The following is a 23,963-nucleotide window of genomic DNA, read 5'->3' as shown; positions in this document are numbered from 1 at the left end:
ACATTGGTACCACCACTTCAAGCGAGCCAGTAAGTAATGTAGTGGCCTTGCACCGGTTAACGAGAGTCATCTACCACCTAGTAGTGCTTGGTAATACAGAGGGGTAGTATTCCTCCATGTAGTGTGGGTGCCACACCTCAACTCCTGCTTATGTTGGTTTGTAAGCAGTGGGAACTGACACACCTGGTTCTCACCTAGCATACTGTGACTCCAGTATGCTACGTGTATAAGTCCATATTTCAGGACTTGCAAATGGGATTGATAGGTTTATACTGAGGGTTACTAATGGTCCCACTATCGTGAAGGTGTAAGCAGAGGATTTAGCTGTCACAGACCAACCAGACTTTGCTGATATTAGGTCTCCTTGGCTTGATGTCTCCCAAATATCAGTTCCATCAGTGCATTACACTCCAAGGTAGCAAGTCCAACTTTGCATACTTGAGAGAATGTTTGTGACAGCTTCAAGGCAATAAAAGTGATTCTATCATGGTGAATCTAAATTACGAGAGGTTTAAAAGTTTTTCCAGTTATCATATTCATTAATAAAGAGTTATAAGTAATACATAGATAAGAAACTTACTTCTTCAGAGGTACTGGACTTTCTGCATGTGTGTGTCCCCCATTCCTGGCCTCTGGTACTGTGCATGTAACCATCATATAAGCTACAAGAGAAATTATTTTACATTTAAAAATTGCTCAAAAGTTTTCTATAACTTTGGAGCAAATATGTTAAAGATGTGTACTGCTGAAATTGGAAAATTACTTATGGCAAGAAAATGTGATAAATTATTTAAGTTTAGATCACTTCAAAAAGGGAAAATATGTTAAATAAAACAGATCAAGAGATAAAAACAAAAATCAGAAGATTCAGATTGGTCACAGTTTTTCAAAACTCCATAACCAATCTGTTGATCCTTGCCATTCAGCTGACTGGTTTTAAAAATTTGTCAAGTCAGTCTTGAATTTCAGTAGATTAATGAAAAAACTTCTTAACCAACGTGTTTCACCTTGTTGAGAATAGAAAGCCTTTATAGCATATCCATAAACAGTGAGATTGCATTATAGCCAGGAACAGAAATGGAGGAGAAAGGGAGCAGAATTTGCCATACCCTATATTCTGTTCACTTGTACTTTAGTCTTGTGCTTTTCATTGATCATTTGCTGAAATATTTAGCAATGTAATGATATTTCAGCAATTAAGTAATGAGAACTTTAAACAACCATGTATATTTATGACAGGATTAAAATAAGAGTGATTCAGTTATTTATTTTTAATGTTATACTGTATTATAAACAAATGTACCTAATTATAAACTTAATTATTTTATTTTTTTATTTTTTTTGCTGTGCATATAAATCATATCTGAAATCTGAATAAATAAAAAAAAAAAAACAGGGTAATAAAATTTTTCTAACACAAGGATAGACCTGTTAGTTTTCACAAGATATGATGCCTTTTTTTTCATAAACATGAAGTTTGGTATAAATGACAAATGATTTTATCACTCTACCAATACCTGCAGTTTTCAAATCCCATTTTCATTATTTATTACAGTAAGACCTAGTTTATCCCTCTCAGAAATGAATCAGCAAATGTGTATGTCGGCTTTCTGTTAGCAGCTGGCTTCTGGGAAATTCAGAGCTTTGTAGAGCAAGTTAATGAAATTTTGAAAATTTGTAAAAAATTATACTTTGTACATAACTGCTTTTAAATATTAATTTTTTTTTTATTAAGTTTTGGTTCACAAAAAAATTAGACCAAAATTACTCTCAAAAATCAAACAGAATTTTAAAAATCATTAAAAAACAAAAAAATATTGACTTCTTTACTTCACCATTACTTCTTTTTTGATATAAAAATATTTTCTAAATCTATTTATGTATCACTTGATTCAATTTTATTAACCACACCTTGTGCACTATATACAGGTCTGGAGGCTTCACTTTAGCAAGAATGTAGAAGGGCGACAAGGGGTTGTTCTTACCAAGAAAAGCTTAAGTTCTGCAAATTGCAGTGTCTGGAGACTAGGCACTTGTGAGGTGATCTGACCGAGGTGTATAAGTCCTTGAATGGTTTGAGCAAGCTCAATTCTGATGGGATTCTTACTCTTTCTCAGATTATGCACCTGAAGGGGCATAAATTCAAATTGAGGAAAGACAGTTATAGAATAGATGTGTGGAAATTTGCCTTCAGCTAGTGGGTGGTTGATTACTAGAACAAACTTCCATCTGTCATTGTGGAAGTTGATAGCTTAAATAAATTCAGGGAAGAACTGGACAAACTTTTGGAGCAAATGGATAGGTGAAATGGGATTTTTTTTTTTTTTTTTTTGGCTGATGCTGTATAAGCTTGCTTTCTTGCATGATATGCCCTACTAATGTTAATGCTAAAATGGGGTTGTATTTGCCCCCACCCAGTACAATACTATAAAATTCATACACCTGTGCAACAAATTGAACACTAGTGAAGTATAGCTTTTAATTTATTTCTTTTTTTTCTTGGTCTTCAGGCAGAGCAAAAAGTCTTGCAATGATTGAAATGAAATGTAGATTAAGTGTACAAATTTTATCTGATTTTAACAGCTGCATTGAAATATACCTCTGAAATCCTAAAGTATTGAGTCTACAATTTTTTTTATGTAAACCCCAAACACAAGAGGTGTTTGAACCTATAGTACTTAGTACCATGCTTGGGTTGGAAGTTGAGAAGACGAAAGAAGATATTTGTTGACATTGGACTTGAACTTCTGTAGACTGTAATTTTCAGTCCACAGAAGTTCAAGTGGCAGAATGTAGAAGATTTAAAGACTATTTGTACATTAAATGTAGTTTAGGGGAATGAATAGAACAAAAAAAAAAAAAGGCAGAAATTCTCTATGTACTTCTAAGGTTCCACATGTGAAAAACATGCATATGTTACTGTCTAAAGCCCAAAATCAAGGAAATCCTAGGAATTACTAGTTTAATTTGGTAAAAGCCTGAAATTTGAATTTTTACCACTCTAATATGGTAAATCCTTGGATTAACACCGGGGGCTCACATCTGGTGAGTATGGGCTTGGCACACCCAGCGTCCTGAGCTGGATATCATCATTCTTCTCTTTCTTGGTGATTTCCTTCTACACTCTCTCTCTCTCTCTCTCTCTCAGGGTAACTAGGGAATTTTTTTTTTTTTTTAGCTGTTGCAGTATAAGCCTCAGGCTTCCTTGCACCATATAGCTAATAATAATAATAATAATAATAATAATAATTAAGCAGTTTGTGTTGGTAAAAGTCTGAAATATCAAGCCAAAAATTTTGATGTTCCATTAATGATTAATTCACTTTTCCTACTTTTAAACAAGGGCATGGGAGGGGGGGGAGAATATTCTTGTAAAGTTGTCTGGGTAACACATTCACTAAATTCTGAATATAATGAAGTTTAAATTCTGACAACCTTGTGGGATATGAGATATATTTCCCCATGCCCTTGTTTAAAAATTAGTAAAATGAAAGAAGCAGGATATTATCATTGCTTCCCTTTTCACACTGTCACCAACAATCTTTCGGGGATGGGAATACATTCTCCCTACATCCTTGTTTAAAAATTGGAAAAGTGATAATTGGACAGTGTGTAAAGGGAAGCAGTGATAATTTCCTAGCTCATTCACTTTTTTGATTTTTAAACAGGGCATTTTTTTTTTTTTTTTTATGTGAACCCCAAACGTGAGAGGTATTAGAACCTATAGTACTTAGTACCGTGCTTGGGTTGGAGGTTGAGAAGATGAAAGAAGATATTTGTTGACATTTGTTGGCATATGGGGGATACACCTACTATTGGGTAGCTCAAATTATAAATGCAATTATGAGAGCCTTCACTTTAAGAAAAGTATGGTAATTAAAAAAAAAACAGCAAATAATTCAATATTACCTCTACTCTACATTTTCCACATATGTAAATAAATCATACCCCAACAACTTTCTTTTAAATTTCTGGAAAATATTTTGGATATTTGGCATTCTGCTTAAAGAATACTTATTTTACGTAACTTTTTATTAAAAAATAAAATTACTTATTTAAAAATGCTATATCATTTACACCTTGTATTTTCACAAAAAAAAAAAAACAAAAACAAAATTACTTCTGTTGGAAATTTAAAAAAAAAAAAAAAAAGTTAAACATAAAACATTAAAATGAATCCATTAGGCTCTTCCATTTTCCAGTTTAAAAGACCATTAATGCTTTTGAAATTTTAAATGTGCACATGCTCATACATTTATACTTATTATGACAATGATTTCTACAATTTATAAAAATAAAAAAAATAAAAAAATATATATATAAAGAAAAAAAAAAATAATAATAAGGAAAGAACGTGAGGAACTTTATAAATCGCTATGATCACTCACTTGGCACTCGGGGCCAAATAGCAAAGACCAGGCAAGAACTAGGCTTTAATGAAGTAAACACGACAAATGTTCAGGAGTTATTAGACTCATATTCCGAAGAATTGAACGATAATGACTGCCTTAATATCAACCAGCAATGTGCGTATGACGATGATGACTGCAGTTAGGATGAAAATGCACCAATGAAGGAGATTACGTTAAAGGAACTGCAAGAATTGTGTCTCAATGCTGAAATTTTAAAACAACAACTTATGGATGTCGATCTTAACCTCAATCGCAGCATGCAAGCCTGTTGAAACATGGACAATGATTTGAGCTGCTATAGTGAGATGTATGTAGAGAAAAGGAAACAAAAGAGCATGCAAACTAGTTTAGACAAATATTTATTATGGAAGTAAATTACATATATGAACTACATAATAAACTGAATTGTTTCAAATATCTTTGTTCTCCTTTATAGTTATACTGGCAGTAAAAACGGTTATTTTAAAAAAAATTTAGTAAATATTTTGAAAGCCTGTTGGATGAATTACATTATTTTATATTGGTTATTATATTCGATTAACATGTTTTCACTTAACATGGCATTTTCACAGGATACATTAACTGTGTAAAGTGGGGGTCCCCTGTATTACAATCAGGAAATTTAAAATAGTAGCCTACCCAAGGAGAGAGGAATGGAAAAATATGTAGCTCATTCCACTTGAAACTGCTGTACTGCCAAACAATGCAAGACTAAAGACAGAGAGAGATGAAATTATTCCCAAGTTGTGATTGGAAGTAGCTAAATGATGGTAATCTTAACTGTTTACTGTGAAAGGATATTTATAAGGGAAAGGTGGAATATGTTAGTGGAGAGTGCTTAGGATGTTTGGTAACTGGTAATTGCAGTAGAGACATTAACAAATTATGTAAAATCATTAGTGATAGCAAGTAAGGAGCCCAGTACTGAACCCTCAAGGACTCCACTAATAACATTAGCCCAATCCTGAGGGACTCTACTAATAACATTAATGCCAAGTACAGGAAATAACTGAAGTTGCCTTTAAGCATTTTCTTATAAGGTTCAACTAATGCAGTTAATACTTGGAAAATATTTTATATTTATTCCCTTTATTAGAAGTTCATATATCAGTAAGAAGCTCAAGCAAAAACAAAAGTTATAATTAAAAAATAATGATATGTTACTATATTGTGGACCAATGTTATTAGTAGAGGGTTCAGTGTTGGGTCAATTGTTGTTTTCTGTATTTATTAATGATACTGATGATGGTATATCAGGCTTAATGTCCAAGTTTGCAGACAATATGAAGGTCGGCAGGGTTCTTAATGGCACTAATGACAGTACACTGCTGCAAAAGGATCTAGAAAAGTTGAGCAGGCGGGCTGAGAAGTGGCAACTGAGGTTTAACATTGACAAATGTAAAGTACTGTATATGGGAAGCAGTAACCCCAGAGTAATGTATCAAGTTTTTTTTTTTTTTTTTTTTTTGATTTGGTAGTTGTTGGCGCATCGGCTTCTGTGGCCATATTGCACCTCCCAAGGTTTTTGCAGTACTTTGATCCAAGCCCGAGGCGGGAATCGAACCCGCGACCTTTGGGTTGCCGGGCAGGTACTTTACCCACTCGGCTAGCCCGGTCGGCAATGTATCAAGTGTGTGGTACTACACTGACAGTGGTAGAGAGTGAAAAGGACCTGGGGGTAATCGTGCAGGCAGATATGAAGTTTTCTTAGCAATGCTGACAGGCTGCCAGATAGGTCATGGGGTATTGTCAATGATATACAGGAATTTTGCTAGTAGGGAAAAGGAGGTGATTATCCCTTTGTATAAGGCAATAGTCAGGCCGTGCCTTGGGTACTGTATACAGGTCTGGAGGCCTCATTTTAAGAAGGATGTAGAGCTGTTGGAATGAGTACAGAGAAGCGCAACAAGATTATTGAATGGAACAAAGGGTTGCTCTTACGAAGAAAGGCTTAAGTTTTGCAAATTAAGGTGTCTGGAGACTAGGCACCTGTGAGGTGATCTGATTCAGGTGTATAAAGCATTGAATGGTTTGTGCATGCTCAATGCTGATGAGATTCTTCATCTTGCTCAGAGTAATCACCTGAGAGGGCATAAATTCAAATTGAGGAAAGACAGTTGTAGGATAGATCTGCGGAAGTTTGCCTTTAGCCTGCGGGTGATTGATTGCTGGAACAAACTTCCATCTGTCGTAGAAGTTGATAGCTTAAACAGATTCAAGGCAGAACTAGATAAACTTTGGAGCGAGTGGATGGGTGAAATGAGAAGGGTGTGTGGTGTTTTTTTTTTTTTGGCTGATGCTATATAAGCTTGCTTTCTTGCATCATGTGCCTTTGCTAATGCTAATTTCCCTCTTTCACATTACAAATAATTAAATAAAATAAAATGAAATGTGACTACCATCTATTCTGAATTAATTTCAAAATTTTTTTATCCATGGTTATACCTTTAGTTTTTTCACTATTGTTCCCCTTCTTATCCACCTCCTATTGGCTTTATATTATTTTATTATATTTCCTATTTGACTTTTAGGTATTTTAGCTATATTGGGCCTCTAATATTATAATTAACTTTATTGCAGTTATTTTTTCTTAGGTTTCAATGTCCTGTTCGCAGCCACCTTAAACACTCTTACTGTTTAACATTGTCTTTCACCATTTGTGTACACTGCCCTACCAATATCTGGAAGCCTGCATAACTACAAATAATATTGATTTACAGGAAAAACTAATAGCATGTGCTGAAATCTCTATGAAAACCTCTAGTCTCCATGCTCTAGTCTTCATCAGTTTTTTGTAAATGTCCTCTGATATTTTGCTTACCATTCAGCCTTCAAAGCCATGACCAGTTCAGCTCTGTTTTCTGGGCAGTCTATCCTCACACAAACCTGACAATCCAATTAATCCCAGAAGTTCTCTATAGGATTGAAATCAGATCTCTAGACTGGCCAGTCCAACATTTTGATGATCCTGCCCCCAAAACTGCATGTGCTGTGGTCTGGCACAACACACGCAGTATGACATGGAGCACTGTCCTGTTGATGCAGATTTGGGCTTTCCTTTTACATTCCATCTGCTTCAGAGGTTTTCTTGGTCATTTTTTGATGGTTTCAGCACCAATCCATGCTTCCATTTGCAAATCACATTACTAATGGTTAACCTAGGGATCTTTAGTGACATTGAAATGTCATGCACAGAATGATATCTTATGTGGCACCCTATTACCATTCTGCATTCAAAGTCTGTTAACTGTCAATCAGAGAATCTTGCATTCACAGTTGCACTGTCTCCTCAAAGGCCTATGAGCATATTTATAGTTGGGTCTCACAAATGTGGTGCTTGAGGACATTACCAGTTATCAAAGGAGGAGTGTCCAGATATTAATGGTAGAACAGTGTATACAAATGCATTTTGCAACTCAGCAACTACAAAAATAGCATTTGGAATAAATTCCCATGTTACAGCTTCATGACATCTGTAGTACAGATATGAATTATGGTCTACTGCACCACAGAAGCTTCATGATTTCTGTGGTGCGGTAATTCCAATTATATCATAATACTGATTGCTTTTGCTTCAATAATAAATTTCATGATAATTCCTTAAATCACCATCTAAGAATTTAGTTAAAAGATAGTTAACAATATCTGTTTTGGATATATTAATAATAACCACTTAGGATCTTTTACAAAGATATATTATTACTATATTTTATATTATGATATCCTATTTAAAATATTCACACCTTTCTCTGTTGTCCTGGTCTTAGCCACCATTACCCATACAGTTTAACACTGGCTTTCACCATTCATATACAGTAAACTATTTAAAATCTAGCACCGCAAGGATTGAGAGGTGTCAGATTTTAAAATGTTCTGATTTTAGAGAAATATACCTAGTGGTTGAGCAGTTTTAGAGAGCTCAATTAATATCAAGCACAGACAACTGAACTTATTTTCATTTGTAAACATTTATGACTATCTTGTCCTTTCATCAGGATTTAAACTGCATGGGCATGGATAAGGTAATGATTTTTAATTCTCACAGCAAAACATAAACTTGCTTTTGTAACAAGTTGTCCTGGTATTTCACTACTTTCAACAGCTTTAGCTATGTTACAACTTTGAAAACTGATTTCATATTAGTGTTAGCTTTTTTTTTTTTTTTTGATGAGAACCCCAAACATGAGAGGTATTATAACCTATAGTACTTAGTACTGTGCTTGGGTTGGAGGTTGAGAAGACGAAAGAAGATATTTGTTGATATTGGACTTGAACTTCTGTAGATTGTAATTTTCAGGAAATACGTATGAAGGAAGGTTGTTCCAGAAAACGGCAGTTGAATGAATAAATGAGGAAGATGAAAAGTTGGTTCTGTGGGTTTGAAGTTGGACAGTAAATGGATGTTGGCTGGTGGCGGCACGTGTTCGGACTGTTTTGAAAGAGAGAGAGGGAATTATAGAAGCCAATTCAGAAGAACAGTGCCCATGGAAGTATCTGTAGAAGAGGCATGCAGCAGAAACAGTGCGTCTATGAGAAAGTGAGTGGAGAGACTCTGTTAGAGATGAATCATTAATTAACCTAACTGCCCTCTTCTGAATGGAATCAAGAAGCCTGAGAGAGGTTTTGGGGGCACCAACCCAGATGTGGGAACAATATTCCATGGCAGGGCGGATTTGCGATTTATACAGAGTGAGCAGCTGTTTGGGAGAAAAGTAACGCCGAGAGCGAAAGAGAAAACCAAGTTTTTTAGATGCAGAGGAAGCAATATTTGTAATGTACTCGTGCCAAGAGAGATTAGAAGTCAGGGTAATCCCCAAAAGAGATATATCATTTTGCCTAGAAATCGGAGTGTCACTAAAGATAAGCATAGAAGCAGAAGAATCCTTTTTGCAAGATATAAGACAAGATTGAGTTTTAGAAGGGTTGAAATCAACTAAGTTGTCTTTGCCCCACTGGAGAATTACCTGAAGATTGGCATTTAAGGAATTGGCAGCAGATTTTCGAGAACTTGAAGCTGATTGAGCTGGACAAGGTTTCTCAAAATGGAAAGTTGAATGCAATGTGCTATCATCGGCAAAACTATGGATAGGATTTCCAGTCAATGGAAGAAGGTCATTGATATACAAGAGGAAAAGAGTGGGGGAAAGAACTGAACCTTGGGGGACACCGGCATTAGTGGAGAAGTTAGAAGACAGAGGGCCATCTACCATCACCCTCAGTGAGCGATCAGAGAGAAAACCGGATAACCAATTACAAAAAACAGTTGGCAAACCATAAGATGGAAGCTTGTTTAGAAGACCTTTATGCCAAACACGATCAAAAGCCTTTGAGATGTCAAGAGCAACTACTTGTGTTTCACCGAACCTTTCCATTGAATTAGTACATAAATGGGTAACATAAGCCAGAATATCACCAGTGGATCGACACTGACTGAATCCATACTGGCGATCGTTGATCAGACGGAAGGTTTCTAGGTAGTTTAAGAGTTGGCGGTTAATTGATTTCTCCATTACTTTAGAAAGAGTAGAAGTAATTGCAATGGGACGATAATTGGATGGGAGGGATTTGTCACCCTTTTTAGGAACTGGCTGGATATGAGAAAATTTCCAAGCAGAAGGAAAAACACCTTTGGAATAAGAAAGTGAAAAAAGGCGGCAAAGAATAGGAGTAAGTTCAGGAGCACAGGTTTTGAGAACAAGTGGAGAAATACCATGAGGACCTCGAGCTTTCTTAGCATCAAGATTCATCAAAATCCTTCTGATATCCTTTTGACGGAAGACCACAGGAGGCATTGAATGGAGCGTGTTGGGAATGGATTGAGGTGTTTTACCAAGATCATTAATACATGAGTTCGAAGAAAAATGGGATGCTAGCAGGTCAGCTTTATCCTTGGCTGAAGTGACAACAGAACCATCTGGTTTGGACAGAGGTGGGAGCAGAGATGGGCAAAAGTTGCGGCCAATAGCTTTGGCAAGAGACCAGAATGCTCGGCTACCATTAGGGCAAGAAGCAGGTTTTCTATTCTTAGCCTGTTCAAAATCTAGTTTACAATGATTAATAACTGCTTTACAATAGTTGCAAGTTTTGGTGTAGGCAGAAAATGAAACTAAAGAATTGGAAACAAGCCAATTACGATATGCAACGTTCTTCTCTTGGACAGCCTTAGCACATTTATTGGAAAACCAAGGTTTAGATAAAGGACGAGATTTTAAAGTGGAGTGTGGCATAAAGGATTCCATTCCTGCAAGAATAATTTCACTGACACGATCTGAGCAAACGTTGACATCGGAAGTTTTGAAACAGTAATCAGACCAAGAAAAAGAAGAAAAGAAGTCTCGCAGGTCATCCCATTTTGCATTCTTGTAATGCCAAACAATACGAGGTTGGGAATAGCCATGAGATAAAGGTTCCATTGGAGAAGAGACAATCACCAAGTTGTGATCTGAAGTGCCTCAAGGACCTCTCACTTCAACCTTGTACTTAGAAGGGTTGTTTGTGAGAAAAAGATCAAGCGTATTGGCTGTATGATTAGGATTGTCCGGTATTCTTGTAGGTAAATGAACAATCTGTACTAGGTCATTAGTAATTGCAAAAGCCTCAGCATCTTGACCTGCTGGGTCGGTGTGACTAGAAAACGGAAGCCAGCTGGAGTTGTGAACGTTAAAATCACCAGGGAAAATTACCTCACTGTTAGGAAAGTTGGACTGGAGAAAGTCAAGTTGCAAAGAGAGGAAGTCAAAGAGCTCCAAGTGATTAGTGGAGTTGGGAGAACGGTAGAGACAACAGATGAATTTTACACAATGAGGTAGATAGATTTTAAGCCAGAGAAGATCAAAGAGAGGAGATTCCAAATTGCCAAGTCTCTGACAGGGAATATCAGAATGGACGTATGCACAAGTACCACCTTTGAGGCAAAAGGAATCATACAGCAAATAATTTGGACATCTGAGATGAGCAGTAGTTGAATCAACTGATAACTGAGATTCAGTCAGAAAAAGTACATGGGGTTTGGAAGACTGCAAGTGGAAATGGACATCGTTGAGATTAGAATTGAGACTACGTATATTTGTGAAATGAATTAGGAAGTCCTTGGGTGGTTTAGATCTTTTCGCAGATAAGCTTGCTCTATTATTTTGACAATTCATGGTGTATTCAATAGTAAGAAAAAGTGGGTGGGACATGCTGTATGAAGTAATGAAATTTTTGGATATGGTGTACATGTGGTAAGAATATACCCAGTTAGCTGTTTGGTGCAAGGATGCCCTAGGCTTTTGCTGAACCAGTCAAAAAAATGCTTAATTAAAAGATAATAATGAATAAATAAATAATATAATAAAATAAACTACCTATTTGACTTTTTCCTCATATAGGTGTCTATCCAGCTGGCCTTTGGATTTTCCAAAACTGTCAGCCTCAGCCATCCATGGAGGAAATTTATTTCAGTAATTAAAAACTCGCTGGCTAAAATAAAACTTCTTGCAATCCAGTATAAAAGTCTTCCATTTGAAAATTTGAATTTATGGCCCCTAGTTCTAGAGTAATTTATAACAGTGAAAATTTCACCCTCATTCATTTTACTTTCTCCTCTCAGAGCCTTATATACCTCGATTAGGTCTCCTCAAAGGCACCTACTTATGAAGCTTTGCAGCCCACATATTTGAAGCTTTTCCTCATGTGGACCTTTTTGCTGATCTCACCAGGCAAGCTGCCCATCTTTGGATCCTTTCAAGAAGCTCAGTATCCTTTTTTTGTTTATGTACAGTCTCCACACTTGAACACAGTATTCCAAATGTGGTCATATAATTGTTTTATACATTGGGATTATAACCTCCCTATCTCTATAAGAAAGTGTTTGATAAATCATTGATAGGACACTGTGAGCCTTTCTTCCCACCTGTCTACATTGCTCAGAGAACTTCATGTATAATCATATTGTAGCTCTCCAATCCCTTAATCCTTCTACTGTCTTTAGTTCAACCCCACCAAGTGTATAAGTTATTTTGTGGTTGCTATTCCCCAAATGTAAGACCTTGCATTTTGCTGCATTAAAACAGAGCTGCCAATTTTCTGACCATTCCCTGAAGTCTAAGTCATCCAAAAAAAGCCCTGCTGGCTATGATCATTAACTACTCTACTGATCTTGAAATCGTCTGCAAATTTTGAAACTGTGTCCTCTATTCCTTCCTTGATGTCATTTAAGGAAATAAAAAACAACAGTGGTTCTAGCCAATCTTTGGGGACCCCCACTTCTTACATTTCCCAATCTAGAGAATAACCATTAATCACAACTGTCCCCTGCCCTGCAATCATTCTGTGATCCACCTAAAGATTTTCTTTGTGATTCTAACATGTTCTGGCTTATACAGCAACATCTCATGGAACTGAGTCAGTGGCTTTTGCTGAAATCCAATTAAACAATGCCAAAATTATTTCCTGCATCCAGCTCATGGGTGACTCTGTCAAAATAACCAACCAGGTTAGGTAAACATTATTTTCCCTTCAACCACACTGTGTTTCATTCAGCATTCCATTTCTAAGTGGTCCTATACTGCACCCTTCATTATTGCTTCCATGATTTTCCCTATAACTGGTCATATTTAAGTAGTAGGGAAAATGGTAAAAAGTGGTATAAAATGGTTGTTACTAGTGGCCACATACTATCTAATGAGAGACCAGCTAGACCTGAAACAAGCTATTTGTTTAATCTTTTTAAGAGGCCATCTGTTTGAAAGTAGTACAATACTAGGGCAACTCCAATGAGTTGCCTTAGTATTGTACAAAGATAAGTTTGTTCTGCCATGAGAATTAAGACCCTTACACTGTGTATGCAATTTAAATTGCACTGGCTGCAAAAACAGATTAAAGGACATGATTTCCTGCAAGCATCTTATAAAGAGAGAAACGTTACCCTTTTTTGCATGGATTCTTAAATACAAATTCAATTGTTGAAAAGAGTGCCAGATTGCTTTCTTAATATTTTGGATTGCAAAATATTGAATTTTTTGTAAATTTTGCCAGATTTTACAATTTACTATATGTATAATATGCACTTATTTTTAGCAATTTTATAAGTGCATTTCAGAACTCGGTAAATAAAAAAATAATGCTTGGAATAAATTCCCATGTTACAGCTCCATGGTTTCTATGACACAGACATGACACAGGTAAGGCAGCACATTGTTTCATGCCTTTTGAAAAATACTGTAAAATAAGGAATATATATATACAGTAATTCCAATTATATTACGATACTGTTTTTGATACAATAATAGATTTCATGGTAATTTCTAAAAATCACCATCTAAGAATTTGTTTACAAGACAAACCATATCTATTTTGAATATTATTAATAATAACTACTTAGTATCTTTTATAACTACGTATTACTATATTCTATTATGATATCTTGAATAAAATATTCATACCTTTCTCTGCTTTTCTTCTTTTTCGTTTATTGCATATTTTGACAGCACATATGGAAAGCACAATGGCAGCGATAAAAAACAAAATTCCTCCAACAACCCCAGCAGTGATGGCCTTGTTACGGTTGTGCCCATTATCTTCCCCTTGAAGAGAATGCAAATATGTTAATATTTTAAAGTTTATATTTTATTATCTGTGTTATTACTTATAAAGCTATGAGTTTAATCAAAATGTTAGATTTCATTATGCTGAAATTAACATTTGTAAAATAGGTTTCTCTCCTTTTGATTTCAGAACAGCACTAACTTGCTTACCTTCTCAAAAGGATTGTTAATGAATCCTTTTTGGGAAGGTTAGGATTTGTCACTGTTTTCATTAACATTGAGAACTCTTTTTCATAAATTAATTGGTATTAGCATTCAGCAAGTTTTTGTAAGAACTACCTCAGTACAATAACATGCTAAATCTTAACTAATGAGAATAACAAAAATTTACCATTATAAAAGTGTAAGGATTAAAAGTTTTTGAATTTTATTAAGGGCTAAATTATACTCAAATTTTGAACATAGCTTGTCAATAAATTTTCTTACCTGTTTAATGTTATGCAGTCTTCTTGAAGTACTTTTCCCCCACTACAAGCAGATATCTGTCCCATCAATGTGAGAGTGCTAATATCCCTGTAGCATAGAATTCTTTAAGATAGGTTCAGAGTCCCTCAGAATGCATACCTATATACTGATGCATTGTTGTCAAAATTCTGTTTCTGCAAAAATTCTTTTCAAAGTCTAAAGAGGCTGGAGATCTGAAGGAGATACATCTGAACTGTAAGTACATAGTCCAAAATCCCTGAACTCCAGAGTGTTGAGTGTTATTAGCACAAGGAATTGAATGCTGTTGTGAAGAAGAAGACTGATCTCTTTCTTGACCTTTTTGGGAAATTTTTCTCAACACTGAATTATCTTCACTATGGGTTTTGAATTTTTTTGAACAGTGGAAAGTTCATGTGATGGCATTCCATTTTTACCCTTTCTTCTTGGGTGTGTAGTAAAATGACCCATGTCTCATCATGCATCACAATATCACAATCTTGTGAAGGCACCTTCCCCTTCTGTGACATTCTAAATGTTTAGAGAAAATGTCAACTGTAAATAAGTTCTAATTGAATGACAACATCTTTAGAACCCATTTTGCACTCATTTTTCAGAAGAGAAGGTGCTTGTGAATGACTGTCTGTACACCACAGACAGTGATGTTTACTTTTTCTGAGATTTTGCACACGGTAAAATCTCAGAAAAGGCAATTACTTATTCAGACACAATTAATATGAATTGTAACAAGAATAAAACTGATGAACATTGCCTAAGTTAAGAAGCTTATTTTTGACTTTGGTAATGATCACTTGATTGCCTTTGGTTTGCTATCGTGTAGCCAGTTTTGATCTTCTTTCACCAAAAAATCCCCTCCTATCACAGTATAGTAGTTTCTCCATTTGTCGCTTGTGTGGAGAGGTCTGAGTCCTCTCAGAGACTGAAGGAATTTTTAAAGGCCTCTTGGTCAGTGCTATAGTTATCTAATCTCAAGTAGAGAAAACAGGATTTTAATTTTTCCCTGTGAGTTATTCTGAGTTTTCGAGCCTGCACAAATTTCATTTTTGCCTATGAATACATACTGATAAAAACAGAGTGCATTGGTTCAATATGGTTTAAGAAGCTGATGTGATGTGATGTGATGTGATGAATAATATAAACATAAACACTATCATGGTAACAGAGTTAGAGTTACTACCTCTCTGGGTTTCACCCAGAGTCTTTGGGTTTAAGCATGCCATGTTTGAGGTACAGATTTTGATGCAACTTCTCTGGGTTGCATAATACAGTATTATGGTAGAGAAAAAATAAAATTACTATCCAGTTTTGAGATGAATGTGATATTACACTGGTCAGCAAAAAAAACATTTTTTTTGCTTCCTGTTAAAATTCAGGGTGATTCTTGTAGATTTTACATTGTTGAATTCAAATAGAGCAACCGTATTGCTGTATAACACCCAATTTTAAGGGAGAAGAGAATAAAGTCAAAAACTAAGCTAGTAAAAAAGATTTCATATATTTCAAGAAAATGTTACACACAGTACTAAATATTGAACAATGGGTCTATTAACCTTATTCTATTTACAAAAATGTTTATCTGATAACAAAACACATATTTTGTCATTTTTTGCCTTTTATCCATTGGTGTCTTCTATACAAGATTCCAACAGTAGTCTGCCAACATAACCTGAGGGGCTCACATCTGGTGAGTATGCACTGGGCACACCCAGGATCATGAGCTGGATCATCATTCTTCTCTTTCTTGGTGATTCCCTTCTACTTCTGATTCCTCCCCCCCCCCTCTCTCACAGGGTAATTCTGAAAAACCTTTTTGGCTGATGCAGCAAAAGCCTCAGGCTTCCTTGCACCATATGGCTAATAATAATAATAAATAACATATTTGGATTCTATTTTCCCTGGTATCTTTTTTCCATTTGAGAAATATCTTGGTGAAACCTTTCACCATGTTCATCAGAGACTGCTCCCAAGTTTTCAGGAAAAAAGTCTAAATACAAATGTAGGAAATGAAGCTTTAATGACATGTTGCATAGCAACTCTCTGTATTCTAAAATTAGCTCATCCACAATTTCACTGTAATTTTGTGATTTCTCATTACCTAAAAAGTTCCAACAGACAATTTCAATTGCTTTCCAGGCATTTATTTCTGTACCATTTAATTTTTTAGTGAATTCCTCATCTTGGAATGACAGTTTGCTTTGAGAATCGAAAAAATTCCCCCTTTTATCTTGGCCTCACTGATTCAAGAAAACTTTTGCCTCAAACAGAAAAATCCTTCTTTTTTGTCATTTGCTTTCACAAATATTTTTATCAAACCAACTTTGATGTGCAATGGAGGTAAATAGATTTTTGACTTATCCACCAAAGAAGAATGTGCTACATTTTCCTGGCCTGATGTAGTTTCTGAACAGTCGGCCATTTTTTTACACTGTATTGATAATCCATTGCTCAGTTGTCCTACTCACATAAAAAACTGCAGTATTTAGGGTATTCACCTTGCAATCCAGTCAGCAAAGCTACTACTTTTAGTTCAGCACAGATATTCCATTTGTATTCTTGATAGCATATTTTTTGCAAGAAAACTTGTAGGTTCTCATACATTTCCTTTATGTGGGCATAGATTCAAACTGAGGAAAGACCATTGTAGAATAGATGTGCAGAAATTTTTTTTTTATGAAAACCCCAAAACACAAGAGGTATTAGAACCTATAGTACTTAATACTGTGCTTCGGTTGGAGGTTGAGAAGACAAAAGAAGATATTTGTTGACAATACGCTTGAACTTCTGTAGACTGTAATTTTCAGGATACATATGAAGGAAGGTTGTTCCAGAAAACGGCAGTTGAATGAATAAATGAAGAAGATGAAAAGTTGGTTCTGTAAGTTTGAAGTTGGACAGTAAATGGATGTTGGCTGGTGGTGGCACGTGTTTGGACTATTTTGAAAGAGAGGGCGGGAATTATAGAAGCCAATTCAGAAGAACAGTGCCAATGAAAGTATCATTAGAAAAGGCTTGCAGCAGAAACAGTATGTCTATGAAACAGCGAGTGGAGAGACTCTTTTACAGATGAGTCATTAATTAACCTAATTGCCCTCTTCTGAATGGAATCTAGAAGCCTGAGAGAGGTTTTGGGAACAATATTCCATGGTAGGGCGAATTTGCGATTTGTACAGAGTGAACATCTGTTTGGAAGAAAAGTAATGCCGAAAGCAGAAGAGAAAACCAAGTTTTTTAGATGCAGAGAAAGCAATATTTGTAATGTGCTTGTGCCCAGAGAGATTAGAAGTCAGGGTAATCCCCAAAAGAGATATATCATCTTGCCTAGAAATTGAAGTGTCACTAAAGATAAGCATAGGAGCAGAAGAATCCTTTTTTGCGAGATATAAGACAAGACTGAGTTTTAGAAGGATTGAAATCAACTAAGTTGTCTTTGCCCCACTGGAGAATTACCTGGAGATTGGCATTTAAGGAAATGGTAGCGGATATTCGGAAGTTGAAGCTGATTGAGCAGGGCAAGGTTTCTCAAAATGGAAAGTGTAATGCAATGTGCTATCATCGGCAAAACTATGGATAGGATTTCCAGTCAATGGAAGAAGGTCATTAATATACAAGAGGAAAAGAGTGGGGGAAAGAACTAAACCTTGGGTGACACCAGCATTAGTGGAGAAGTTAGAAGAGAGACAGCCATCTACGATCACCCTCAGTGAGCGATCAGAGAGAAAACTGGATAACCCATTACTAAAAACAGTTGGTAAACCATAAAATGGCCACTTGTTTAGAAGACCATTATGCCAAACACGATCGAAAACTTTTGAGATGTCAAGAGCAACTGCTTGTGTTTCACCAAACTTTTCCATTGAATTTGTCCATAAATGGGTAACATAAGCCAGAATATCACCAGTGGATCGACACTGACGGAATTCATACTGGCGATTGTTGACCAGATGGAAGGTTTCTAGGAAGTTTAAGAAGAGTTGGCGGTTGCCGACCGTGCTAGCCGTGTGGGTGAAGTACCTGCCTGGCAACCCAAAGGTCACGGGTTCGAATTCTGCCTTGGGCTTGGATCAGAGTAGTGCAAAAACCTTGGGAGGTGCATTATGGCCACAGAAGCCAATGCACCAATGACTAACAAAAAAAAAAAAAAAAAAAAAAAAAGTTGACAGTTAATTGATTTCTCCATTACTTTAGAAAGAGTAGAAGTAATTGCAATGGGACGATAATTGGATGGCAGGGATTTTTCACCCTTTTTAGGAACTGGCTGGATATGAGCAGAAGGAAAAACACCTTTGGCATAAGAAAGTGAAAAAAGGCAGCAGAGAACAGGAGCAGAGGTTTTGAGAACAAGTGGAGAAATGCCATCAGGACCTGGAGCTTTCTTAGCATCAAGATTCTTCAAAATCCTTCTGACATTCTTTTGACAGAAGACCACAGGAAGCATTGGAGTGTGTTGGGAATGGTGGGAGGTGTTTTACCAAGATCATTAATACATGAGTTGGAAGAAAAATGGGATGCTAGTAGGTCAGTTTTATCCTTGGTTGAAGTGACAACAGAACCATCTAGTTTTGACAGCGGTAGGAGAAGAGATAGGCAAAAGTTTCGGCCAACAGCTTTGGCAAGAGACCAGAATGCTCAGCTACCATTAGGGCAAGAAGCAGGTTTTCTATTCTTAGCCTGTTCAAAATCTAGTTTACAATGATTAATAACTGCTTTACAATAGTTGCAAGTTTTGGTGTAGGCAGAAAATGAAACTAAAGAATTGGAAACAAGCCAATTACGATATGCAACGTTCTTCTCTTGAACAGCCTTAGCACATTTACTGGAAAACCAAGGTTTAGATAAAAGACGAGATTTTAAAGTGGAGTGTGGGATAAAGGATTCCATTCCTGCAACAATAATTTCACTGACACGATCTGAGCAAACGTTGACATCAGAAGTTTAGAAACTGTAATCTGACCAAGGAAAAGAAGAAATCTCACAGGTCATCCCCAAACAATACAAGGTTGGGAATAGCCATGAGATAAAGGCTCCATTGGAGAAGAGACAATAACCAAGTTGTGATCTTAGGTGCCTAAACTCCTCTGACCTTTGGTCGTCCCAGAGTATAAACAGAAAATTTATTTATTTATTTCATTTATTGGACCACTCACTTTGACTGTGTACTTAGAAGGGTTGTTTGTGAAAAAAAGATCAAGTGTGTTAGCTGTATGGATAGGATTGTCCAGTATTCTTGTAGGTAAATGAACAATCTGTGCAAAGTCATTAGTAAATGCAAAAGCCTCAGCATCTCGACCAGCTGGGTCTGTGTGACTAGAAAATGGAAGCCAGCTGGAGTTGTGAACATTGAAATCACCAAGCAAAATTACCTCACAGTTTGCAAAGTTGGACTGGAGAAAGTCAAGTTGCAAAGAGAGGAAGTCAAAGAGTTCCAAGTGATTAGTGGAGTTGGGAGAATTGTAGGGACAACAGATGAATTTGACACAATGAGGATGCAGAAAGGTCAGGGAATGACCACTGCATATCCCGGAGCAATATGGCCTTAGTTGCTAATGCTCCTAAAAACCAAATAACAACAACAACAGCATATCCCCAGAGCAGTATGGCCTTAGTTGCTAATGCCATATTGCTAAAAACCAAAACCAAATAACACGATGAGGTAGAGAGATTTTAAGCTAGAGAAGATCGAAAAGAGGAGATTCCAAATTACCATGTCTCTGACAGGGAACGGACATATGCATAAGTACCACCTTTGAGGCAAAAGGAATCATACAGCGAATAATTTGGGCAACTGAGATGAGCAGTAGTTGAATCAACCGATAACTGAGATTCTGTCAGAAAATGTACATGGGGTTTGGCAGACTGCAAGTGGAAATGGACATCATTGAGATTAGAATTGAGACCACGTATATTTGTGAAATGAATTAGGAAGTGTTTGGGAGGTTTATATATTTTCACAGATAAGCTTACTCTATTAGTTTGACAATTCATGGTGTATTAAATAGTAAGAAAAAGTGGGTGGGACATGCTGTATGAAGTAATGAAATTTTTGGATATGGCGTACACACAGTAAGAATATACCCAGATCCTTGACATAACGTGGGCTCGACAATGCCTCCTGCATACACACTACTCGGACTCCCTCTAGTCACTATCTGGCAGAGTAGAGGTAGCAAGATTATGTGCCAGCTGATCCGGAAGCCTCCTAGAGAGTTACCAATAAGTTCGGTTCAGTTTGGTCAGGTGTACTAACTAGTGGCCGGCATGCGAACACCGTTTTAGAGCTGTACCCTCGAAATGTAAGGAAGATTGGATCTCGCCACGATGTTCATAATAACCTCAAAAGTCATCAATCATACTGCATATTGGAAGAGATGGGGAAGGGTTGGCCAGAACTTAGCTCTGGAAACTAAACATGGGTTCCACCACTTCAAGCCTCCAATAAGCAAAGTGGTGGTATTGCACTGGTTGATGAGAGTGATCTACCACCTAGTACTGCCTAGTAACACAGAGGTCGGCATTCCTCCATGTGGTGTGGGCGCCACATCTCGACCTCTGCTTACGTTGGTTCACACCTGGGTGGTCACCCACCGTGTGCTTATACGTGGTTATACCCAGGATTACTAACAGGCCTGCCATCGCGAAGGTGCAAGCAAAGGATTTGGCTGTCACAGACCATCCAGACTTCGCCGAAATTGGGTCCACTTGACTCGAATGTCACCCGAATATCAGTTCCTTCAGCATTGCCGCCTCCGTAGCCAGGTGGGCAGGAGCAGCATTTCGTAGCACATGCTTCTTGATTAGACCGGGGTTCGAACCAGTGAACACCAAATACGGAGGATGTGGAACGGTCAGAGAATGACCACCGCATATCCCCGGAGCAATATGGCCTTAGTTGCTAATGCTCCTAAAAACCAAATAACAACAGCAAACGTCAGTGTTTTAGACTCCCAGGTAGCAAGTAAAGCTTGTCTGGCATATCTGAGAATATGTCTGTGACAACCTCAAGGACCAATATAATATAATATAATATAAAAAAAACTATTTTATACTTGTATCATATACCACAATGTTTTAAACTAGGGGCAGCAATCTTTCCCACTCTGGAAGCTATTTTAAAAATAAACAGGGTTATAAGACCGATCTATCACAATTTTTTACAAGTATATCTCTATTTTAAATAAAATTAAATGTTAAAAGAAAATATACTAATCGTAGAATTATAATTTTTTTATTATAAAAAACACTAGTAAGTAGGTATATAAAAATTTAAAGTGAACTTACAAACTAAATCAGGCAAGTATTTTATAAGATTTCTGCGACTAGTGTTCTTTAGAAAAAGTATATATTTATAATACATTTTAATTTCTGTGCTCTGCAATCAGCTATTTACCAACCCAGTTTACATTATGAAACTAATAAATGGAAATCATCAATCTACAAAAGTAAATAGTTATTTAGTAATTTTTTTAATAAATAACATTTAAAAAAATTATATTTTTAGTTAGAAAGTAATCTAAAAATATATGTATTTTATATGATAAAACTTTCATGTGGCTCTCACTACCTCCCCCTGATTTCCAGGTCACAGATTTTGAAAAGGTGGCAACTCTAGCTGTGCCCATTGCATTAACTAAGCAGACTAAATTCTGCTACAATTTTTTTTTTTTTTTTTTTTTTTTTTTTTAAATGAGAGGATGGACAGTATAATCCTCCTAACTCAATGTAATTTAATAACTATTTTATTTTATAATTTAATCAGTATTATTATTAGAAGTTGGATAATATGCACTAAAAAAAAGAGGCAAAATATATGCAATAAAATATATGAAAGTGTGCACCAAAATGCTATTACATATAACAACACTTTTTTACATTTATTATCAGTTTACCACAGCCGACCGGACTAGCCGGGTGGGTAAAGCGCCTGCCTGGCAACCCAAAGGTCGCGGGTTCGAATTCCGCCTCGGGCTTGGATCAAAGTACTGCAAAAAACCTTGGGAGGTGCACTATGGCCATAGAAGCTGATGCGCCAATAACTACCAAAAAAAAAAAAAAAGTTTACCACAATTAATTGAACTATTCCTTTGTATTCGGTATTTAAAAGTAACAAGACTGTTAATGAATAAGTTTTAGAATAAGGATCATTTTACAACTTGCTCTTGGAATAACTTTTGTTACAATAAGCAGCAATACACTTTCAACGTGATCCATTGTAAATCTGTAGCATTTATCTTACAAATCATTTTAAAAGCAGAATTCTGTTACTGTTCTGACTTTTTTTTTTTTTTTTTTCTGTTTTTTTGAGACAAGGTGGGATGGTTTCTGGAACTGAAATGTTGAACTAGCTTTCATCACTAGTTACAATATTTAACAGGAAATGATTGCTATTCAAGCAACCGTAACGACACATCCATGCAAATCTTTCTTATATCTGCTATGCATATCATTCATTCATATGCAAAGCAAGGAACCTGGCAGGAAAAAAATTTCCAGTATCCTAAGTTCACTGTCACTTCCTGTAGTAGTAGTAGTAGTAGTAGTGGCATGTGATGCAAGAAAGTGCAGCATCAGCCAAAAAAAAAAAAAAAAAATCACACCATTCCCTCCAAATGCCTGTCCAGTTCCTCCTTAAATTTATTCAACCTATCAACTTCCACAACGACAGATGGAAGTTTGTTCCAGCAATTAACCACCCGCTGGCTAAAGGAAAATTTCCGCACATCTATTCTACATCTGTCTTTTCTTAATTTGAATTTATGCCCCCTTAGATTCGTAATCTGAACAAGTGGAAGGATCCCATCAGAATTCAGCGTGCTCAACCCATTCAAGGCCTTATATACCTCAATCAGATCACCGCGCAGGTGCCTAGTCTCCAGCCACTACAATTTGCAGAACTTAAGCCTCTCTTGGTAAGAGGATCCCTTCATTCCCCTCACCAATCTAGTTGCCCTTCTCTGTACACGCTCAAGTAAATCTACATCCTTCCTAAAATGAGGCCTCCAGACCTGTACGCAGTACTCAAGCCGTGGCCTGACCATTGCCTTATACAGAGGGATAATCACCTCCTTTTCCCTGCTAGCAAAATTCCTATATATCATTGACAAAACCCCATGACCTGCCCTGGCAGCCTGTCTGCATTGCTCAGAAAACTTCATGTCTGCCTGCACAATTACTCCCAGGTCTTTTTCATTTTCTACCGCCTTAAGTGTAGTACCACACAGTTGGTACGTTTCTCTGGAGTTACTTCTACCCATATGTAGTACTTTGCATTTGTCAAGGTTAAACTTCAGTTGCCACTTCTTAGCCCATCTGCCCAAATTATCTAGATCCTGTTGCAGTAGCACACCGCCATTACTGTCATTAACAACCCTGCCAACCTTTGTATCATCTGCAAACTTCGACATTAAGCCTGATATACCTTCATCAATATCATTGATAAATATACAAAACAACAGTGGACCTAACACCGAACCCTGTGGGATTCCACTAATAACATTAGTCCAAGAAGAGCAGCACCCATTGATTA

At 36.5% G+C, this 23,963-nt stretch overlaps 1 protein-coding gene across 1 annotated transcript in view; it reads right to left on the bottom strand.

Moving 5' to 3' along the window:
• Positions 1 to 576: 576 nt before the first annotated feature.
• LOC150076138 (protein turtle-like) overlaps positions 577 to 23,963 on the bottom strand; it is a 481,828-nt gene continuing 458,441 nt past the window's right edge. The window contains exons 14-15 of the mRNA XM_090387265.1: positions 13,838 to 13,978; positions 577 to 662 (exon numbers count right to left, since the gene is read on the bottom strand). Coding sequence (XP_090243391.1) covers positions 577 to 662; positions 13,838 to 13,978 — 227 coding nt within the window. The remainder of the gene's footprint in view (positions 663 to 13,837; positions 13,979 to 23,963) is intronic.

The sequence above is a fragment of the Mastigoproctus giganteus genome, chromosome 13, assembly GCF_048544385.1.
Source record: "Mastigoproctus giganteus isolate SK-2022 chromosome 13, ASM4854438v1, whole genome shotgun sequence".
NCBI lineage: Eukaryota > Metazoa > Arthropoda > Arachnida > Uropygi > Thelyphonidae > Mastigoproctus > Mastigoproctus giganteus.
Note: the sequence above shows the minus strand (reverse complement) of the source record. Positions and strands in the feature narration are given on the sequence as shown.